The sequence below is a fragment of the Anguilla rostrata genome, chromosome 4 (assembly GCF_018555375.3).
Source record: "Anguilla rostrata isolate EN2019 chromosome 4, ASM1855537v3, whole genome shotgun sequence".
In the NCBI taxonomy this organism is placed as follows: domain Eukaryota; kingdom Metazoa; phylum Chordata; class Actinopteri; order Anguilliformes; family Anguillidae; genus Anguilla; species Anguilla rostrata.
In genome coordinates, this window is record NC_057936.1 from 29,522,662 (window position 1) to 29,539,519 (window position 16,858).

General features: G+C 39.8%; 1 protein-coding gene across 1 annotated transcript; it reads right to left on the reverse strand.

Moving 5' to 3' along the window:
* Positions 1-6,128: 6,128 nt before the first annotated feature.
* On the reverse strand, positions 6,129-16,785 carry stxbp3 (syntaxin binding protein 3). The gene is made up of 19 exons (XM_064332083.1): positions 16,637-16,785; positions 15,476-15,525; positions 15,206-15,287; positions 14,743-14,819; positions 14,561-14,633; positions 14,267-14,367; positions 13,680-13,825; positions 13,431-13,524; positions 13,209-13,333; positions 12,382-12,480; positions 11,727-11,784; positions 11,558-11,623; positions 11,038-11,118; positions 10,270-10,405; positions 9,974-10,080; positions 9,669-9,770; positions 8,916-9,001; positions 7,027-7,175; positions 6,129-6,763 (listed from the first exon to the last, which is right to left on the reverse strand). The coding sequence occupies exons 1-19, from the start codon at positions 16,680-16,682 to the stop codon at positions 6,651-6,653; spliced, it is 1,791 nt and encodes a 596-aa protein (XP_064188153.1). The 5' UTR covers positions 16,683-16,785; the 3' UTR covers positions 6,129-6,650.
* Between the last annotated feature and the right edge of the window lie 73 nt (positions 16,786-16,858).

Consider the following 16,858-nt stretch of genomic DNA (forward strand, 5'->3'; position numbering starts at 1 on the left):
ATAATGGTGGCCAGTATTCCAAAAATATTGAGTCATCATCATTTTATTTTCCAAAAGCATTGGTATCTCCACCATCAACCACAGCATTTACAACCCATGACACTCAAAAATAGTGATAAGCAATAATCATTCAGGGACAATATAAGCAAGCAGTGGTTTCAGAAACTCCGCCAAACACAATACACACAATACACACAAAACACTAGCTGTCCAGATCTTACTCACAGTTTTTGGACATGGGGAGAGAAAGCAAAGAGTGCCTGTGCATATGGGTATTTAAAATGAGTAGGCGGTGGCCTACTACTATTGAATAGTATATTAGCAGGCCACCTACTTCTGTAGAATACACAGAGGAAGCTGGACAATAACACAAACGTGAAACTGTCTCTGTTGCAAAGTGTATTGTCAAGTCGCAATAAAGACCCTGCCCATTTCAGGAGAACTAGCAGTTTCAGACATAATAGATTACAAATAGTCTTTCAAAAAAGTGCAGACAAACCCAAATCCACTTTCACCTTCATATATTTCCCAAGCTGAATCCATTGTTAGAACCCCAAAAAGTTACTTGTGTTCTGAAGCCTGTTAGCAAGGCCTCATCTTACCTGTGCAATTGCTGGGTAGATTCTCAGCATTCTGCAAATCTGCTGCTCATATCAGAAAAGTCCTTAAGTATGTAGTTCCAAGCAGAAAAATAGGTAATCTATTTGACAGTTATAGGTAAAATGCTATCAAAATAAATTTACATTCTTACAACAACAAAAACAAAAACAAAAAACAGTCAGTTTGGCAATTTTTAAATTTTTTTTGTTGAGTATACACTTCATAATTAATTTAGTCTTTTAGAAACACATTTCTGATCCTCTGAATTAACTTCAGAGATATAATTAATGTACATAATTCCATCAACTCTGACTCTGTTATTCTATTTTCGGCAGAATATCATAAATTATTAGCAAAATATGCAGGGGCGTATAATCAGGCAAGAATAGGGACTATGCAAATGAACTGAAACATATATATGTGCACAAAAAACCTGGTCCCAAATTCCACCTACAAAAATTGTATAGCATTAGAGACCTCAAGCATTTTCTTTAGTTCAAACTTGTAAATTCATATCTGGGTATTATCTAACTGTGGATTCAGATTTCATCATGTTATCACGAGAAATACATAATGTTATCCTGTAACTGTTAACTCTTAGACTGTTCTTTCCGCTGTGCAGAAACATATGTCACCTGACATCCCTCCCCCTTAAACGTATACATCCACTAGCCATGCAAGGCTCAGGGAACAATGAGGATAATCGCCAGTGTCCACACAAGCAACGCTGCTTTTATGGTTCATTAAAAGGGTTCTTTTAGTGAGGAAAGTTCAACTGTATCCGTCTATAATCTGAGCTGTAAGATCCAACAATGTCTTTGTCTGGAGAGGAAGGTCACAATAAATAACTTGGAATTTGGACCTGGTTTCCTGAGCAACCAAAGGGTGTCAGGTGGCAGGAGTGCTCCATTACATTCATGACCAACGCTTTCATGAGAACAGACACAAAAACAATGCACTGTATAGAGCGGGGAAGCTATGCTGTCCAACTAGCCTGTATCATATGACACTTGCCTCTTTTTTGACACCATAGATCTGAGGCAAAAGGTAGAATTATTATTTAAACCTCAGAAAGGCAATGGCTGACAGAACTGACATAAAATCAAAATAATTGCTTTATCTAATTCTCAGTCATTTGAAATACTATGCTATGTGACATTGCTAGGACACACAATGATCATGTTGAAATGGCTTAAGTCACATAGGGCAAACTGTTAGCAGTTCAAAGTATGAGTGTGTGTAATGTATGTTGGACATTTTCATGATTTGTATTGCGGTTCTGTTAGCATAATTAATCTACATTTAGTGCTTTAGTTATGTTCCACAAACACTTGCTGTTGTGGGAATGTTGTTAACCAGCAGGTCTGGCACTGCTGACTACAGCATTATAAGCTGCTCTGGATAAGAGCATCTACTACATAATTATTATGTGAAACCATATTTTCAGGAGTTTCACTGCAGAAAAACTATAAACCCTTAGCAGGGTTTATAGTTTTTACAAACATCAATGCTTTATTCTATTTGCAGGACAAAACCCAAACATAAACTGGAATCGAGTTTAATCAGTAAAACCAGTGTTTAGTCAAGGAAGGATGCTTGTTGATCTGGTCAAAGGAAAGGAGCTCTCATAACAGCTGACGCATGCATCCTCCCTCAGACGGATCAGGTTGATGAAGCAGAGGGAGGGGGAATTTCTGTGTGCGTGTATGTGTGCATGTGCATGCGTGTGTGTGCACGTGTATTCGTGTATGTGAATGTGTGTGCGTGTGTGTGTGTATATTGGGGGATGGGATATGTGAGGCTCTCTGCCCTGAGGTCTCTGGTCCCAGAAGCATCTTAATAAACCTTGGGCCTGTCATTGTGATGTCATGTGGAGGAAGATACACTTGTATGTACATATTGATAACAAATCCACTAGGCACATTTGCTACCTTTGATTCATAATTTCATGTATTGTCAGTTGAAAGGTCAATTGATAGCAGTCGTAGCAGCCAGAGAACATATTCTTCATAGAATGTTATGTACACTGACACTTACATGATAACGTGGTTGGAAATCTGGCAAAAGAAATGTGTTGGAAATACAGTTCATTATGCATTATGCATGTATATGCAAATATGTGCTTTTACAAGAAACTGCCACTGGTTAGAAACCTCACTGAATTTATATTTCATGGTAGGTGTGAATCTCCTTACGTAAAGAAACAGGGCATCTTAGATCATGGTTGTAATTATTCCGACAGAAGAAAAAGTGGCTGGGAGTGTCTGTAAGAGGCCAACCTTCAGAAGCTCTATTTTAAGGCCCAATGCTGAAGAGGGTAATGTGTTCTTTTTCCTTGAAGTTCTTAAACTCACAACAGTTTTCAAGTTTTACAGACATACAATCATGTGTATTTAGCTTACACAGGTTATGTTCACCATTTCTCTGTTTTCACCGATGTGCCTTTTCATTTTCTTCTACTAACAAGTCTTGTTTGGATGGCATAATACTATCAGAGCTAACCAAAAAGCATGTAGCCAGCAATGTACTGCCAACCTGAATGGTGGAACAATGCTAGGTCTGCAGTTAACAGGCATATCGTGAAACAATTGGCAGTGCTCAGATCTAGAAACTCACAGGATTCAGGAAGTGCAGACATGCAACATGCATTTTTCTGCAGATCACCTCAGAAGAGTTAGGGGATAGAGGTTTAAACATCCCAGACCTCAGTGATGTGAACAGACGATCTGACCAATCAATATTACAAACCACAGACTGAACAATTTGTTTAACTCCTTAACCGCCAGTGATCGCTGACAAACATAGTAAATGTTTTATGCTTTAAACATGTTTTTGAACAGAAGAATACAAAGCTGTGCTATTCGGGCCAATTATTCTGCAAAGTAAAAACATGTAACAGATGTATATTATATTTCTAGAGCTATCCATGCAGCTATATATGCAGGACAGAAAATACATTCATAACTGGCATAATTATGTGAACAACAAATGTTACATTTTTCAGTTGTATGTTATGCAACACAAAACTGGTTTGCAAGAAAAAAATCCTTAAATTGTATTGTTCTGAAATAATAAATGCAATACTAAGGTACTCTGTTTAACCATGTACACCACAACCACTCTGCAAGTCATTGGTACAGGTTAAAAAGGAAGCAAAACCCAAAAAAGGAGACATGCTATTGGACAAATGATGATAAATGACTGAGTGTATTTCCCCTTTGATACTGATACTTCTTCTGCTGTGTGTCTCCTCCTACTTCTTGCTCTCCTGACAAGCAATTGTCAGACTGAAAAAAGAAGCAGCAGGACAGCTTGTTTCATGTGCCTCACATTAAAGAGAATGGACTGAGGCCTTCAAACACAACTCAGGGGGAGTCACAAACCTGCCCCCTTCAGGTACCGTGCAGAACATTTAAACACAGGAAGACTTCACATTAAAGTACACTTCACAACCCTCTCCTCATGTTTCTTTAGATCACATTCTAGATGCTGGAAACAGACAGAGCAGAGGCATGTGAAAACCATTTTAACCATTGCAAGGTGAATGACTGTGTCACTTCTAGAGATGAAAAGTTCAAAAATAATATAAGTACATTGAGCAGTGCATGTTGATACTAAAAGTAAAGAACAAGCCTTACTTTGCATTGAGATGTTCACCGAAACAAAAATGCAGATATCAAAATTCAACAATCTTTACAGTCAATCAAATCTTCAATAGGTTGAATAAGAAAAACACAATTGCTCCATAGAAATGACCCAATAACAACACTGCATTTGACTACAATGAATGCCGTTTGGTAACTCACTCACAATTAAAGTAGGCCACAGTAAATTTACAGTTGCTAAAACTGTGTTTGTGCTGATTTATGACCCTGGATTCCTTGACGTCCTCCATTTTGTGCAAGGTGTACTGGGTGATATTATTTAAAATGGAAGTGACTCAGTTTCCATTTTACTCACTGTACAAAAGCCTGTGTTTTTGTTAAACGGTAATGGTTGAGTCTCCGCTGTCCGTTAGCATGTGGCAGTTACATGGCGCACCCTACAGAGTGAAAATGCCATGTTGTACTGTAGCTCTGTCAAATGATAGAGGTCACAGGCCATCTACTACAAAACCCGTTTCCTGTTCCGCTTCACCTTTATTAACAAAACAAGGTATAAAAAGCCAGGGCCTGATACATGTCAATAACACTATTTAGTGCAACACCTAACATGATAGTATTGAAGCAGATCAATAAAATCACTACTGATAAAAACATATAGTTACTAACCAAACAGATCACTGTAAAAATATAGCTAGTGTATGTCCCATTGTTAACAAAGATGGTTTAGCCTGAAAAACCTTGTGAAATACGAAATTTATTCATTAGACTTTTGACCAATGAGTAAAGTCGAATGTGAGTGCTGTTCTGTGCTGAGGGAGTTAGCTCAGGCTCGAGAGGGCTGCTGCTCTGTACCCAGAGAATAAGGAGTAAATATGTGCTGGTTCTAAATATCTACATCACTCCTATATTTAGACACAATTGTAGTACAATCAATGTATGTAATAATCTTCTGAAGCCTCTGTTCTAAGCCATGGTGAATGCTGTATAAAGACAGTGGAATATTCCGGAAGCAGACTGCATGAGCAGAGGTGAACACACGGTGGCGCACCAGCCTTTCCGACAATAAACCCAACATGTTTCAACAGGAAACCATACATGCTCTTAAAATTAATTACCCTTTACCAAAAGACATCATACGCAATAAATTATCACATTACATTATATAATACAATGGGCCAACATCCCCTGTACACACTTATATACTGACAATGGCTAAGGTCAAATCCAATTTGATATAAAGTAGGGCAAACTTCATATCTTGCATTACAAAAACCTTATCGCTTCCTCTGGGAATGGGCAGTGCCCATTGTCCCTTGCCCATCTTGGTCACCTGACACCGCTGGCCCTCAAATGCTGGATATCACAGACAAAACCTGCAGTTATTGAGTTTCTATTGAACTGATCTTTATTCGTTTTTTATGTGCCAGGCATATATATCCCATTTTAGAGCATGTTTTCCTGGAGAATATTGTGTTACTCGTTATTCTAATGTGGAATCTGATGAAGTGTTTTCAAGTGTGTTCTAGTATTGCCTCCACCCTTTTACTGGAAAGCTTCGTGCACCAAAAAGTGGTGTTCCTCATTTATCTTTTGAAACCAAGACGTCACTCGCCTACTCAGTTTCCTGGTGCTGGGGTCACGTGATTTTCCACAGCCTTCCTGATAATGTTCTTCCCCCCACCCACCCCACCCCCACAGCTGTAGGCTTATACCAAGCAGTTTCTGAATATTTTTCTTCATCATTTTGAACTAAATGACCACAACCAGTTTGAACAGCTAAAAGATAGGCTGGTAACTCACTCAGGAACCCAAGATTTACTGGTTTGAATCTAGAGCATGGTAACACAGCGGTACAATTCAATATACTTTATGTTCATTTTGATGGCAAATAAAAATGTTGAGCATCAAAAAAGCTAATACATGCAAACTTTATACTGTTTATTTCAGCACATTTAATTGAATGTTTATGTATATAGTTCATATGTATGCTAAATTGAGTGTCTATGCATCTGTCCATGCTCTTTCAATACAGCATAACTACACAATATTTATGACTGTATCAATCACAATCAAAGCACATCATCCATTTATTTCTCAATTAGTCAGCATTAGAAAACCCAACGGTAAAAATACTTAGTAGACATGTCATTTTTGACAAACGTAGTGAAAATGAAATAATGTAGCCAGTCGGCAGTGTTTAAATATATACACTAGTAATGCAAAAGGTCTCAAAAAGTTGATGTCCAGCAAACTCTCACCATTTTTAAACCTGGAATATCATGAGGATTAAAAAGAAAAATTAACTGGACAGGCTTTTTGATACTAAGTGTACTTACACAATAGTTACATAAGAAACCGGTTTGATGATGAAATAGTACAATTACGAGATAAATTCCCTTCAGTCTTGCATTCAGACAGCATTGGGTGCTTGTTTCCGTGGCGCACTCACGCACTGGACTCGTCCTCGATTGTGAAGGTCTCCATCGGGGCGGCCGGGGGTTTGCTGAGGGACTGGATGTCATCAAGGAGCTTGGTGGGGGTCACAATGTGGGAGGACCCTATGAGACAAATTATACGTTAATAAAAAATGTTTAAAACACTGCGCCTTTTCACGTTCTTTAATTACACGAGATGCAGAGCAGAAATGTTAAATGTGCAGTAACAAGTGCGATCTGTAAAATAAAAAACAGCAAGACAATGATGTAGCAAGATGTAGCAATGAGCAGTTTTTCCCCACTCAAAAAGGGTACAGGCGCTTCATTCTGAAAGGAGAGACTGGCCAATGAGAGTGGCCCGCTCAGTGGGAGGCAGGAAGACCCACCAACGATGACCTCGCAGGACTTGACCGCTTGCGTCACTTCGTACGCGCAGCGCATCTCAGAGTAGCTGATGCCCCCGACGACGAAGATGATGAGCCTGGCGCCGCCCCTGCGTTCGTCCTGGCTGCTGGCTTTGTGTTTCTGACGGGCACTGAGACGGAACAGGGGCGGTCAGAACTGACCTATATGCACAAACTCTTTCATCTCCGCTTCCCTTAAAAATACACAGTCCTGAGCGTTTCCACCCGACAGTCTGACAGAGAACGCTAGGCACTGCTGAAGGGGAAAAACACCCTGTGTAGTACAGTACATACACTGTGTTACTTCTACCATGTTGTTCTCACCTAGTGAGGACAGCAACGCACAAGAATGCACTGCAACATTACATGATAAAATTCCATTACATCATTAGCGAAATAATTAAGAGCAGATGTGTCCTTAACCTAGTGAGTCACATTAAAAAGACATCTACATGCTATTTGGATATTTTTTGACAAGCACCCCTATCCCAAGGAAAGCAAGCTTGTTTCCACTGGCTTATCACTAATATGACTGTGTTGGTTTAATATGGTTATAATCTAACCAAATATTACCTGCATTTCTTTTTTGCAGGTTAGAAAATGTACCTTTTCAATATTCTGTCATGCTTAGAACCGGTCACAGCAGGTGTGTCCTTAACCTAGTGAGTCACATTAAAAAGACATCTACATGCTATTTGGATATTTTTTGACAAGCACCCCTATCCCAAGGAAAGCAAGCTTGTTTCCACTGGCTTATCACTAATATGACTGTGTTGGTTAAGTTTAATATGGTTATAATCTAACCAAATATTACCTGCATTTCTTTTTTGCAGGTTAGAAAATGTACCTTTTCAATATTCTGTCATGCTTAGAACCGGTCTTCAGATTGTAATACAATTCCCATCAAGCATTTCACCAGAATCTCATAGACATTGTAGAAAAAGACTTTGCAAAGAATTATGAGAGACTGTGCAAGAGAAATGGCTCACTTTCAAGATGAAGTTCAAAAGATTTGAAAACCATAATGACACAGCGGTGTCTTTTGGGATTGGCATCTTATAATCAGGGCATTACATGGATTGTGCTCTAGCAGGTTTTATGACCTGCATAAAGCAAAAATTCCTTTCATTTTTGAGTGACTTTTTCCACATATTAAAAGCCAGTAATGACAAACAGACTTCTGATACACAAACCTTTTGAGGAAGCTAAATATATCAAGAAGCAATACAAGTATAGAGAATCCCATTTGAATATTAAGGATAAACAGACTTTGAAATTAAGGATCACTTTTAATGCAGCATTGCCAATTATCGTTAGAACACGATGCTTTTAAAATGGAAGCGCTTTCAAAAATATCTTCTGAGAAGCATTCATTTGAACGCTTGCACCAGCATGGACACACACTCAGACATGCTCAGCAGTAAATACTGTTGAAGCACAATCCAACTGACAACTCATTTTCTGAGCAATATCATTGCACTGGCACCTGTATATTTCACAACCAGTAGACCCAGGTTAATGGCACAGGGCAATGAGAACTGCCCTCATTAAAACAAAAAAGAGGAGCTCATGTCACTTACTTTGAGAAATAAGCAAGAATGAACTTCCCGGACTATGTTTACTGACTTAGGAAAACTCAACACTGACTGCTTTCCACAGCTCTCATCTTTACAGAGTAAAAATATTTTCAAGGATTAATAAGGACCCTGATGTACAGTAATTCCAGCATACAGTCAGCCGTGCCTCCCACCACACTGCACAGCGGAATGAGGAGGTCAGGTCGGGTGACTGTGAGACACTAAGGGACATCTAATCTTTTAGGTAACCGTGGACGGCGCAGGCGGCTAGTGTGACATCATTATCCGGCGTACCTCACAGCTCCAGACCCGTTCCACGCTGCCGGACACTCAGACTGATGAGGCCACTCCCTGCTGTCTAGCTTATTCTCCACAGTATCCTATGGAACACATGAGACCAGTCACAAACCACAGTCCTCTCTCTCCCTCTCATTTAAACCACTGAAATACAGTATGGGACTCCGTTTGAGAAATATAAATCTTTTTCACATTGTACTGAAAAAGGGCTCAAATACAGACATATGTTTTGAGAATGCACACAATAGATACAGTGGTATGCATATGGACACAGCACTGATACAAATAGAGGATTTCAAATGAGGGTTTTTTTTTTTTAATTCTGAACACTTTTAATAATAGCTGAAAGTAACTTGATAGGTGAATGCACAAATAACCCAAAAACAAATAACATTCTCCTTTGCAGAGGGAAAGGAAAGCTTCAGATTTTTAAAAAATCCTTGACTGGAAATAGGGTTATGACATCCAAATTAACAAGAAGGTTGAAACGTTCAAATTGACCTACGGTATGAAAATCCATTAAGCAACTTATCCAAGGCGAGGTGATGATCCAGGCGTTCACAATTCTTTGCTGTTATCATGGATAAGGCCCTTCTGTGGTCCATAACACTGACGGTCCTTATTGTACATGGCTACATGCTAAGCATTTAGAATTAAATTGCATTGGGACCTAGATACAGGCCAGTGCTAGTGAGTGATTTTCTGGTATACCAGCCATTCTAACTAATTAAGTAGTTCTACAGTACCAACCTCCATCACATCTTTAATGACAGGTGTCCATCGAGAGAGATTATACCTCTCTTCTTGGGATCGGTCCTTCCGTGACGGCTTACTGAAGGAGAATGACAAAGACTACAAAGGAAGAGACAGAGGAAGTTCAGGATCACGGACTAGTGAGGCTGCACAGCTACAGTCACATGCTTGCATACAAAAAGACACTTTCATAAAAGCTAGTCTCTCTTTACTTCCCCTTTCCAAAAGTAAAACAAAATGTCATCAAGAGCACGGCAAAATCCCCAGCTGAAAAGCCGTGTGAAACAGCTAAAATCACTCACAGAGGAGATGATGGGGACTCCGAGCGCCTTCCAGTTGAGAATGAATTCGCTTTCCTTCTCAATCTTCACGTGCTGAATGAGTTTATTCAGGTTCTCCTCAGTGGTGCCTTAGATCACGTAGCAACATATTAAAATGCAAACCTACATTATGAAATAGCTGATTATTTATTCCTAAAAGCACTACCACAATCATTCATTCACAGATACAGTGTTCATATTTATAAAGTTCCTCAAAGCGGAGTGCTAATATTGTCATGATTATTTTTTGTGAGTGAGTGAAAATGGCGACATCAGACCGTTGAGGCTGAATATGTAGAGCAGCACGGCTCGGATCTTGTCGTGGGTGGAGTGAGGGTGCAGCAGCACGGGCAGCAGCGTCCTCATGGGGTCCTTCACCTTCTGCCCTTCTACGTCAGCGCCCACCGCCAGGTCCTGAGCGACACACAAGGCAGACCCGCGCGTGACCCCGCAGCTGAGCTCACTTCACTGGGCCTCGGCGTTTCAGGTGAGCAAGGCCGCATTACAGTCACTTGAGCTTACGGGGAGAAACTAAGAGCTGCCAAACAACCACAGTGAGAGAAACACCCTTCTGCTTAAAACGAGTCAAAACTAGCTCTTCAGAACTTTCAGTTCTCAATTTCTGAGTTTGACCCAGTTAAAAAATAAGTGCTGAATCCTGGCAATATTTCATAGAGCACATATACATTCATATACATGTAGTCCACCCAAATGTTCACAAAGGCATATTCGTTACCTCCAGTTTCTGATATCAGACCTAAAGCAAAAAGTGGTTCTTAGTATAGGAATGAAGGGTGCTCAGAGTACCTGAGAGAACATGCCTTATCACTGTCAGATAAGAGCTGACTGACACGCTCTGCACACATACAGAGGCTGACTACCGTTCATACACTGCAATAGTCTTTGATGTGTTCAACCAAAACTTCTAAATAAGCCATGCGGCTTTCATTACAGAATGGAAGCTTTAATAAAAGTGATATCGGTATTTTTTAAATTTATTTTCAACTCAGTATTCCCACTGCTCACTAGTAGAAATCAAATGTTACCTGCTCTGCTTTGCACAGTTTCTCCACATACTTCTGAAAGTGATCCAGGCAGTCCTCAGCTAAATTCAGATGTACAGTTTTCTGTAATTAAAGGACATTACCCAACACACTGAAACACAAGTTAAAAATAACACCAAAATTACCAAAACGTATAGAAAGTGGAAAAGAGAGGCATAAAAAGACCTCCCATAGTATATTTTACTGAAATGAATCGTTAATGAGTATAAAGCAGGCACGAGACAAACTAACACAGAATTTTGTGATGCGAAACAATGGAGACATTACCAAGCCACTGTATCAAGCACTGCAAAATTGAATTACAGAAAACTCCCGCACAACCACATCCAGCATAAGAGCCCAACCGGATTATCCAGCGCCATCATTTAAATGTTAACGTCAATTTCTAATCGAGACTGACAGCATGCCAAGCGCCAACTTCCAACGCGAGTGCAATACACTAACAGTATGTCCATAGTTGCGCTCTTGGTGCATGTTAGGACTACTACCAGTGCTCCTGTACCTCTGCAAGCTGCTTCCGGAAGGAAGGCATCTTCTTCATGAGATGGGACAGACCGCTTATCGTAATCTGAAAGCAAAAACAAGGGGTCCAAATTAAAACGGAACTTCAGAGGGCCAGTGACCTCTTAATAAATGCAAAAAAAAAAAGAGGGATTAATAAAAATGAGAACCTTTCCATCCGGCTGTTTCTTGTTTGCAGAGATTTCCTTAACCAGCTTTGGGATCTGCCTGGTATCAGAACAGACAAATGTCACGACTAGTAACTTAATCGAGGGCGTTAGCAAGCTGGCTCTAATGTACCCAGTGTAAGAGAAAAACTTTTTTTTATGTGTGTGTGTGTGTGTGTGTGTGTGTGTGTGCTGAGCCGACAGGCCCCAAGAGATGAGCAAAACAGGGAGCACAAGATGTGTCTGTGACAGATGGTGAAAGGAGACTTGTCTAAACCCCAACCTTGAAACTAGGCCAAGTTCACACCTCTGCTTTTTCGAAGAATAATGATAACTAGATATAGCTGGCTGTAAGCTACTATAATAAGTACCCCACTTCGAGTAGAAAATAACTGGGGCATAGTTCAGTAATAGGCTTGCAAAATGTAAAGAACGCCTCTTGTGCATGATGGAAAAGTACTGAGACACTGTACATAAGAAGCTGTCTGTACACACCGAACTTCAGAGAGTTTGTGAGTCTTCATCTTCTCTGCTTGCAGTGAAACCTTACGTGAACAAGTGCTGTGACTCTGTTTGATCAGAAACAAGACTTCACCTGTTGGTACGAGGGGACGGGAAACAGTAATTTCCCTGACACTGGGTGGATTTCAGTACTTACTCAGACACCTCTGCAATGTGCATGTGCCGAAGCCTGACCCAAAGCTCGTCATTCTCATTCAGCTGCGCCTCCTTCTCCGCTTTGTCTTTCGACTTGAATCTGAAGCAAAATATGACGCACACATCGGCAAATTTAACATTACATCACAGGCATTTAGCAGACGCTCTTATCCAGAGCGACTTACACGACTGTTTATATAGAATTTACATTGCATTCATTTATACAGCTGGATAAAGACAGAAGCAATGCAGGTTGAGTACCTTGCTCAAGGGTACAATGGCAGTGTCCTAACCGAGAATCGAACCTGTGACCTTTAGGGTACAAGACCAGTTCCTTACTCATTGTACTATACTGCCACCCAAATTTAACACAAAGCGTTTTAGTTATGTTTTTTTCCTGCAGATAAAATGTAAAATGTCAACAGCGACATAGGCGACATAGCTCAGGAGGTAAGACCGATTGTCTGGCAGTCGGAGGGTTGCCGGTTCAAACCCCGCCCTGGGCATGTCGAAGTGTCCTTGAGCAAGACACCTAACCCCTAACCCCTAACTGCTCTGGCGAATGAGAGGCATCAATTGTAAAGCGCTTTGGATAAAAGCGCTATATAAATGCAGTCCATTTACCATTTACACAATTTCAGAAGTCTCATAAAATTCAATATCAAAAGGGCAGAGGAAACATCTAACCATTTCCACGTTAAATACAAGGGCTTGTCCAAGTCCATACTGAGAAGATTAAATCAAAGACAATCCAATACAAATATGTTGTATGGGGGGCAAAATACAGACTTTGCATATTTGAAATGGGATTTAGAGGGATGACCTTACTTGTAGACGTCATTCTTGATGGGGATGAGGTCGTAGGCCATGGCCTGGTATGTCAGCTCATGCAGGATCGGGGTTACAGGGTCGAATCCTCGCTCGACAATGAGAAGCTGCGCCTGCGTCTTTCCCTACAGGAACACAAGGTATACCAGTGAGAAACAGGTGAGGCATATCTCCTATGTTTAAGACAATGTATAGCGTCAAAACTATGCATCATCATCTTACCTTTTTGTTCATCTTTTCATCCATCTCACAGTATTGGGTGAGCTTCTTGTCTACAAGCTCAGCAAGCTTTTTTGAATTACCTAATGTGGTCTCCCTAAAAAACAAAAGATTTACAAGTGTGGGGAATCTGTAGAAGGGGATACATTTCATAACTACAAATCTATCAATAGACTGAGAAGACAGCTTCATTGCAGTCATCAGGTTTCAGAACTGATCCAGTAGGGCAGACACTGGCAGCTACTCACTTACTTCTTGTATCTGATTCCTGGGTTTTCCTCCAGAGTTGCACAAAGTGAGACGATCTGATCGGCTAGTTTCTGCAGCGTTTCCTCTTTGTCTCGACTGTGGGGACTGTAAATGCTTCTGAACGCATCTGGACTGTCACAAGTGAACACCTGCAAAACAAGACATTTAAGAGGTGGAATGAGTCAGCTATAAAGGTGACATTCACATTTTAAAATAAGATTCATTTATTCACGACTTATATCATAAATAACAAATTACGGCTTTTAAATTTCAGACAAAAACATTTCAGTGTCAACTACAATAAATTAATTCTGCATATGGATTAATTTTTACTCAAACACTGGTTATACTGATGGAGAAGTTACAGCATAAACAGTTTAGTTGCTTATGCAACCCACATAAAAATCAATTAAACCAATTTCAACATGATTTTTGTTAAACCTAAGAATTAGTAGCCAGAAACTGTAACTTTAGAAACAGGCAACCAGACCATGCATTTTGGATTGCCTTGTCAGGATTCCTTCTTTATGGATAAATTACATCACCTGAAATTGAAAGAAACTGTAACACATTCTGAAATAAGTACTTACCTGAGACTCTACAGGCAAAAAGGAAATGTTTATTTCCTTACAAACACGGATATACTTTGAACAATGCAGCTTCATTTCATTGAATAATGCATCTGGGCAGTCTGAAAGGAAAAACGCACAATTCTTGTGTCATGTACATGGAAATATGAAACATAGTTTACTGACACTTGTCAATATCTGGACCTACAAAAAAGCAATACATGCTCTTTAGCCAGCTACTTCAACACAAGTTGCACTTTAACTGAAAAGGTGGCCTCATATCAATATTGTCATTCATAAAAAAAAGGTACTCACAGTCAGTGAAATAAACGTATGCCGATTTGTACTTGGGTTTGACCTTGAAGTCATTGATAAGGGCCTCAACACACTGAAAGAGGAATTGAGTATTTCCACAATTATTTCTCACAATTATTTCCTTAAATTCAAATGCAAACAAGCATCTTACTAATACTAAACTGCAATTCTTGTGCACACACCTTGGCAGTTGGGCTGATGAAGTACACAGCCCTCATTTCAGGGACAGGCTCTCGGTTTTTGAAGAGGTCTTCGACAACTGCGAATTGGAAGATAAGATAATCAAGGGTCTCATCATAGGTTGGAAGCCATACCTCATGGACATTTTTGTAATATGCCTGAACATGTTCTTAATTGGTTAGAAATGTGCATGAAGTACGATTTTGTGATCGTAACTCAATAACTGCAAACCTTATCCATAACACCACATGTGCAACATCAAATATCCATATTCCCAGGTAACATTCAGTGATACCTTGCTTTATAATACAGTTGCAACTTTGCTTCAAGGTTTGAAAGCCAAAGCTGTTTTGTCCCAATCTTTTTAAAATCCTAAACTAAGTATTTTATATTAACACAAAGGTTTCATCTCCCAACTGTGAAAAGTAATTTCATTATAATTGAACAGTTGTTAGGCCTACATACTGGTAATCCCATCCATCAGGAGATCTGACATTTTGCAACATGATGACAGGACTTTGGTGGTAAAATGGTCTAGCATCAGTATCTGAAACAGAACAGAAAGTGGCACAGAAGAAAATAAAATGTAGGCCATTCCCCATATAAACATAAAACACACAACACAGATCCCAAACCACCTGAGGGGAGAAAATGTTTGAACTAAATGAGGCCATATTAAACAAAAAAATGCAATCTTTGCATTACTGTTCTGTAAATGTATATGCACGTACATACCTTCCATACTGCAGACTTTCTGCAGTCTGTGATTATTGTTTCTTTTATTCCTGTATAACACAAATGGGTTATTTCCCAGGATGAAATGCATAAGAATAATTAAAGAATAAAAGACAAAAGCATAATGTTATTTTGGACATCGGCCATTGGCAGCAAAAAGTCTTAAATCAGTGGTGTCCAGGTGCATAATTTGGCAGAATTCAAAAGGCATCCTGGGGGTCTACTATAAAATGCTGTTAACTTAGCTTAGTTGAACATGTTCAATCTGCATGTCTGTACGACTGTAAGGAAAGCATTAGTCAGAGCAACAAATAAAAGATACCAATGTTTCATATTTTTGTCTTTAGTACTGAACAAGATACTGTTATAATCCTGTGCCAGTTTGCATGTTAAAGATTTTGGCTACTCCTCTTTACGCTCTCCGCTAGGCTATAGCATTCACATTGACATGCATGTTTGCCACCTTGCTAGCTGAGACAGAGAGGCAGAGAATGACAAACGGCAACATTAGCCATCTGTAGAATGTAGGTCGTGTGAAACTGAGTTCGTTATATGATTTAAACTAAGCCAGTGCCAACGCAGTTAACTTTTACCAGGTCGACTGTTAGCAAGATAGTTAGATGTACTCGAAAGAACACTCAAAATCAGTCACCTAGTTAGCTAGGCATCTATTAGCTAGAATTAGACAGAACATTCCAGTGAACACGACTGTAAAGCCATCTAAATTTCCTTGCTTTTCGGAGTGAATCAGTCAGAGCAGACACTTCCCACCTCGACCTCGCACTGCCAGCTAGCTAGCATGTTAAGTGGCCATGGCTATACAGGGGCGGATAGCAACTTATCGCAGTAGTCTATTTCAATAACTCTACTAACTTAGCTTTTCAGTAACATATGTGGAAAAAACATGGAGCGACACCATACATTCTTTGCCAACTTTACTTCGACTTCGTAGTGTTAACAAACTTCCGTACACGAAATATTGTCATACCCGATCTCTCATAAGGATTCCGACCAGAGACTGTAAGCTAAATTGTTGCTAGCTACCAAAAGAAAAAAATCCACAGAAAGCAACCCACACGGCAACCAAAATAAGAACTAGGTACACGTGTGTTTCCATTTTAAAAGTTAGATAACTGTGCTGAACAACTTCAAGTAACTTACTTTGCCAAACTATTTTCTTTAGCCCGTACTCTGGCCCAGTTGCCATCTTGTTTTTTTTTTCCTGGCTAGCCTACAATGTGAACAGTACGTGGGTGCGTCACCGGGCGCAACAAGTGCGCTGCAGCGTGTTGTGGCTAATCAAATCTCTCAAATCATACAGTCAGGAAATAGGATATTTCATGGGCTCAGTACACTTGTGTCTCAATGAAATGTAGGAAATGA

Bases quoted from the DNA above. Each gene is read 5' to 3' on its own strand.
- stxbp3 (XM_064332083.1), bottom strand. From the start codon at position 16,682: ATGGCAACTGGGCCAGAGTACGGGCTAAAGAAAATAGTTTGGCAAA. The intron at 13,525-13,679 runs GTAAGTGAGTAG...TTTGTTTTTTAG, and splicing joins CCAGGAATCAGATACAAGAA to GGAGACCACATTAGGTAATT. The intron at 12,481-13,208 runs GTAAGGTCATCC...ATTTTGCTTCAG, and splicing joins ATCAAGAATGACGTCTACAA to ATTCAAGTCGAAAGACAAAG.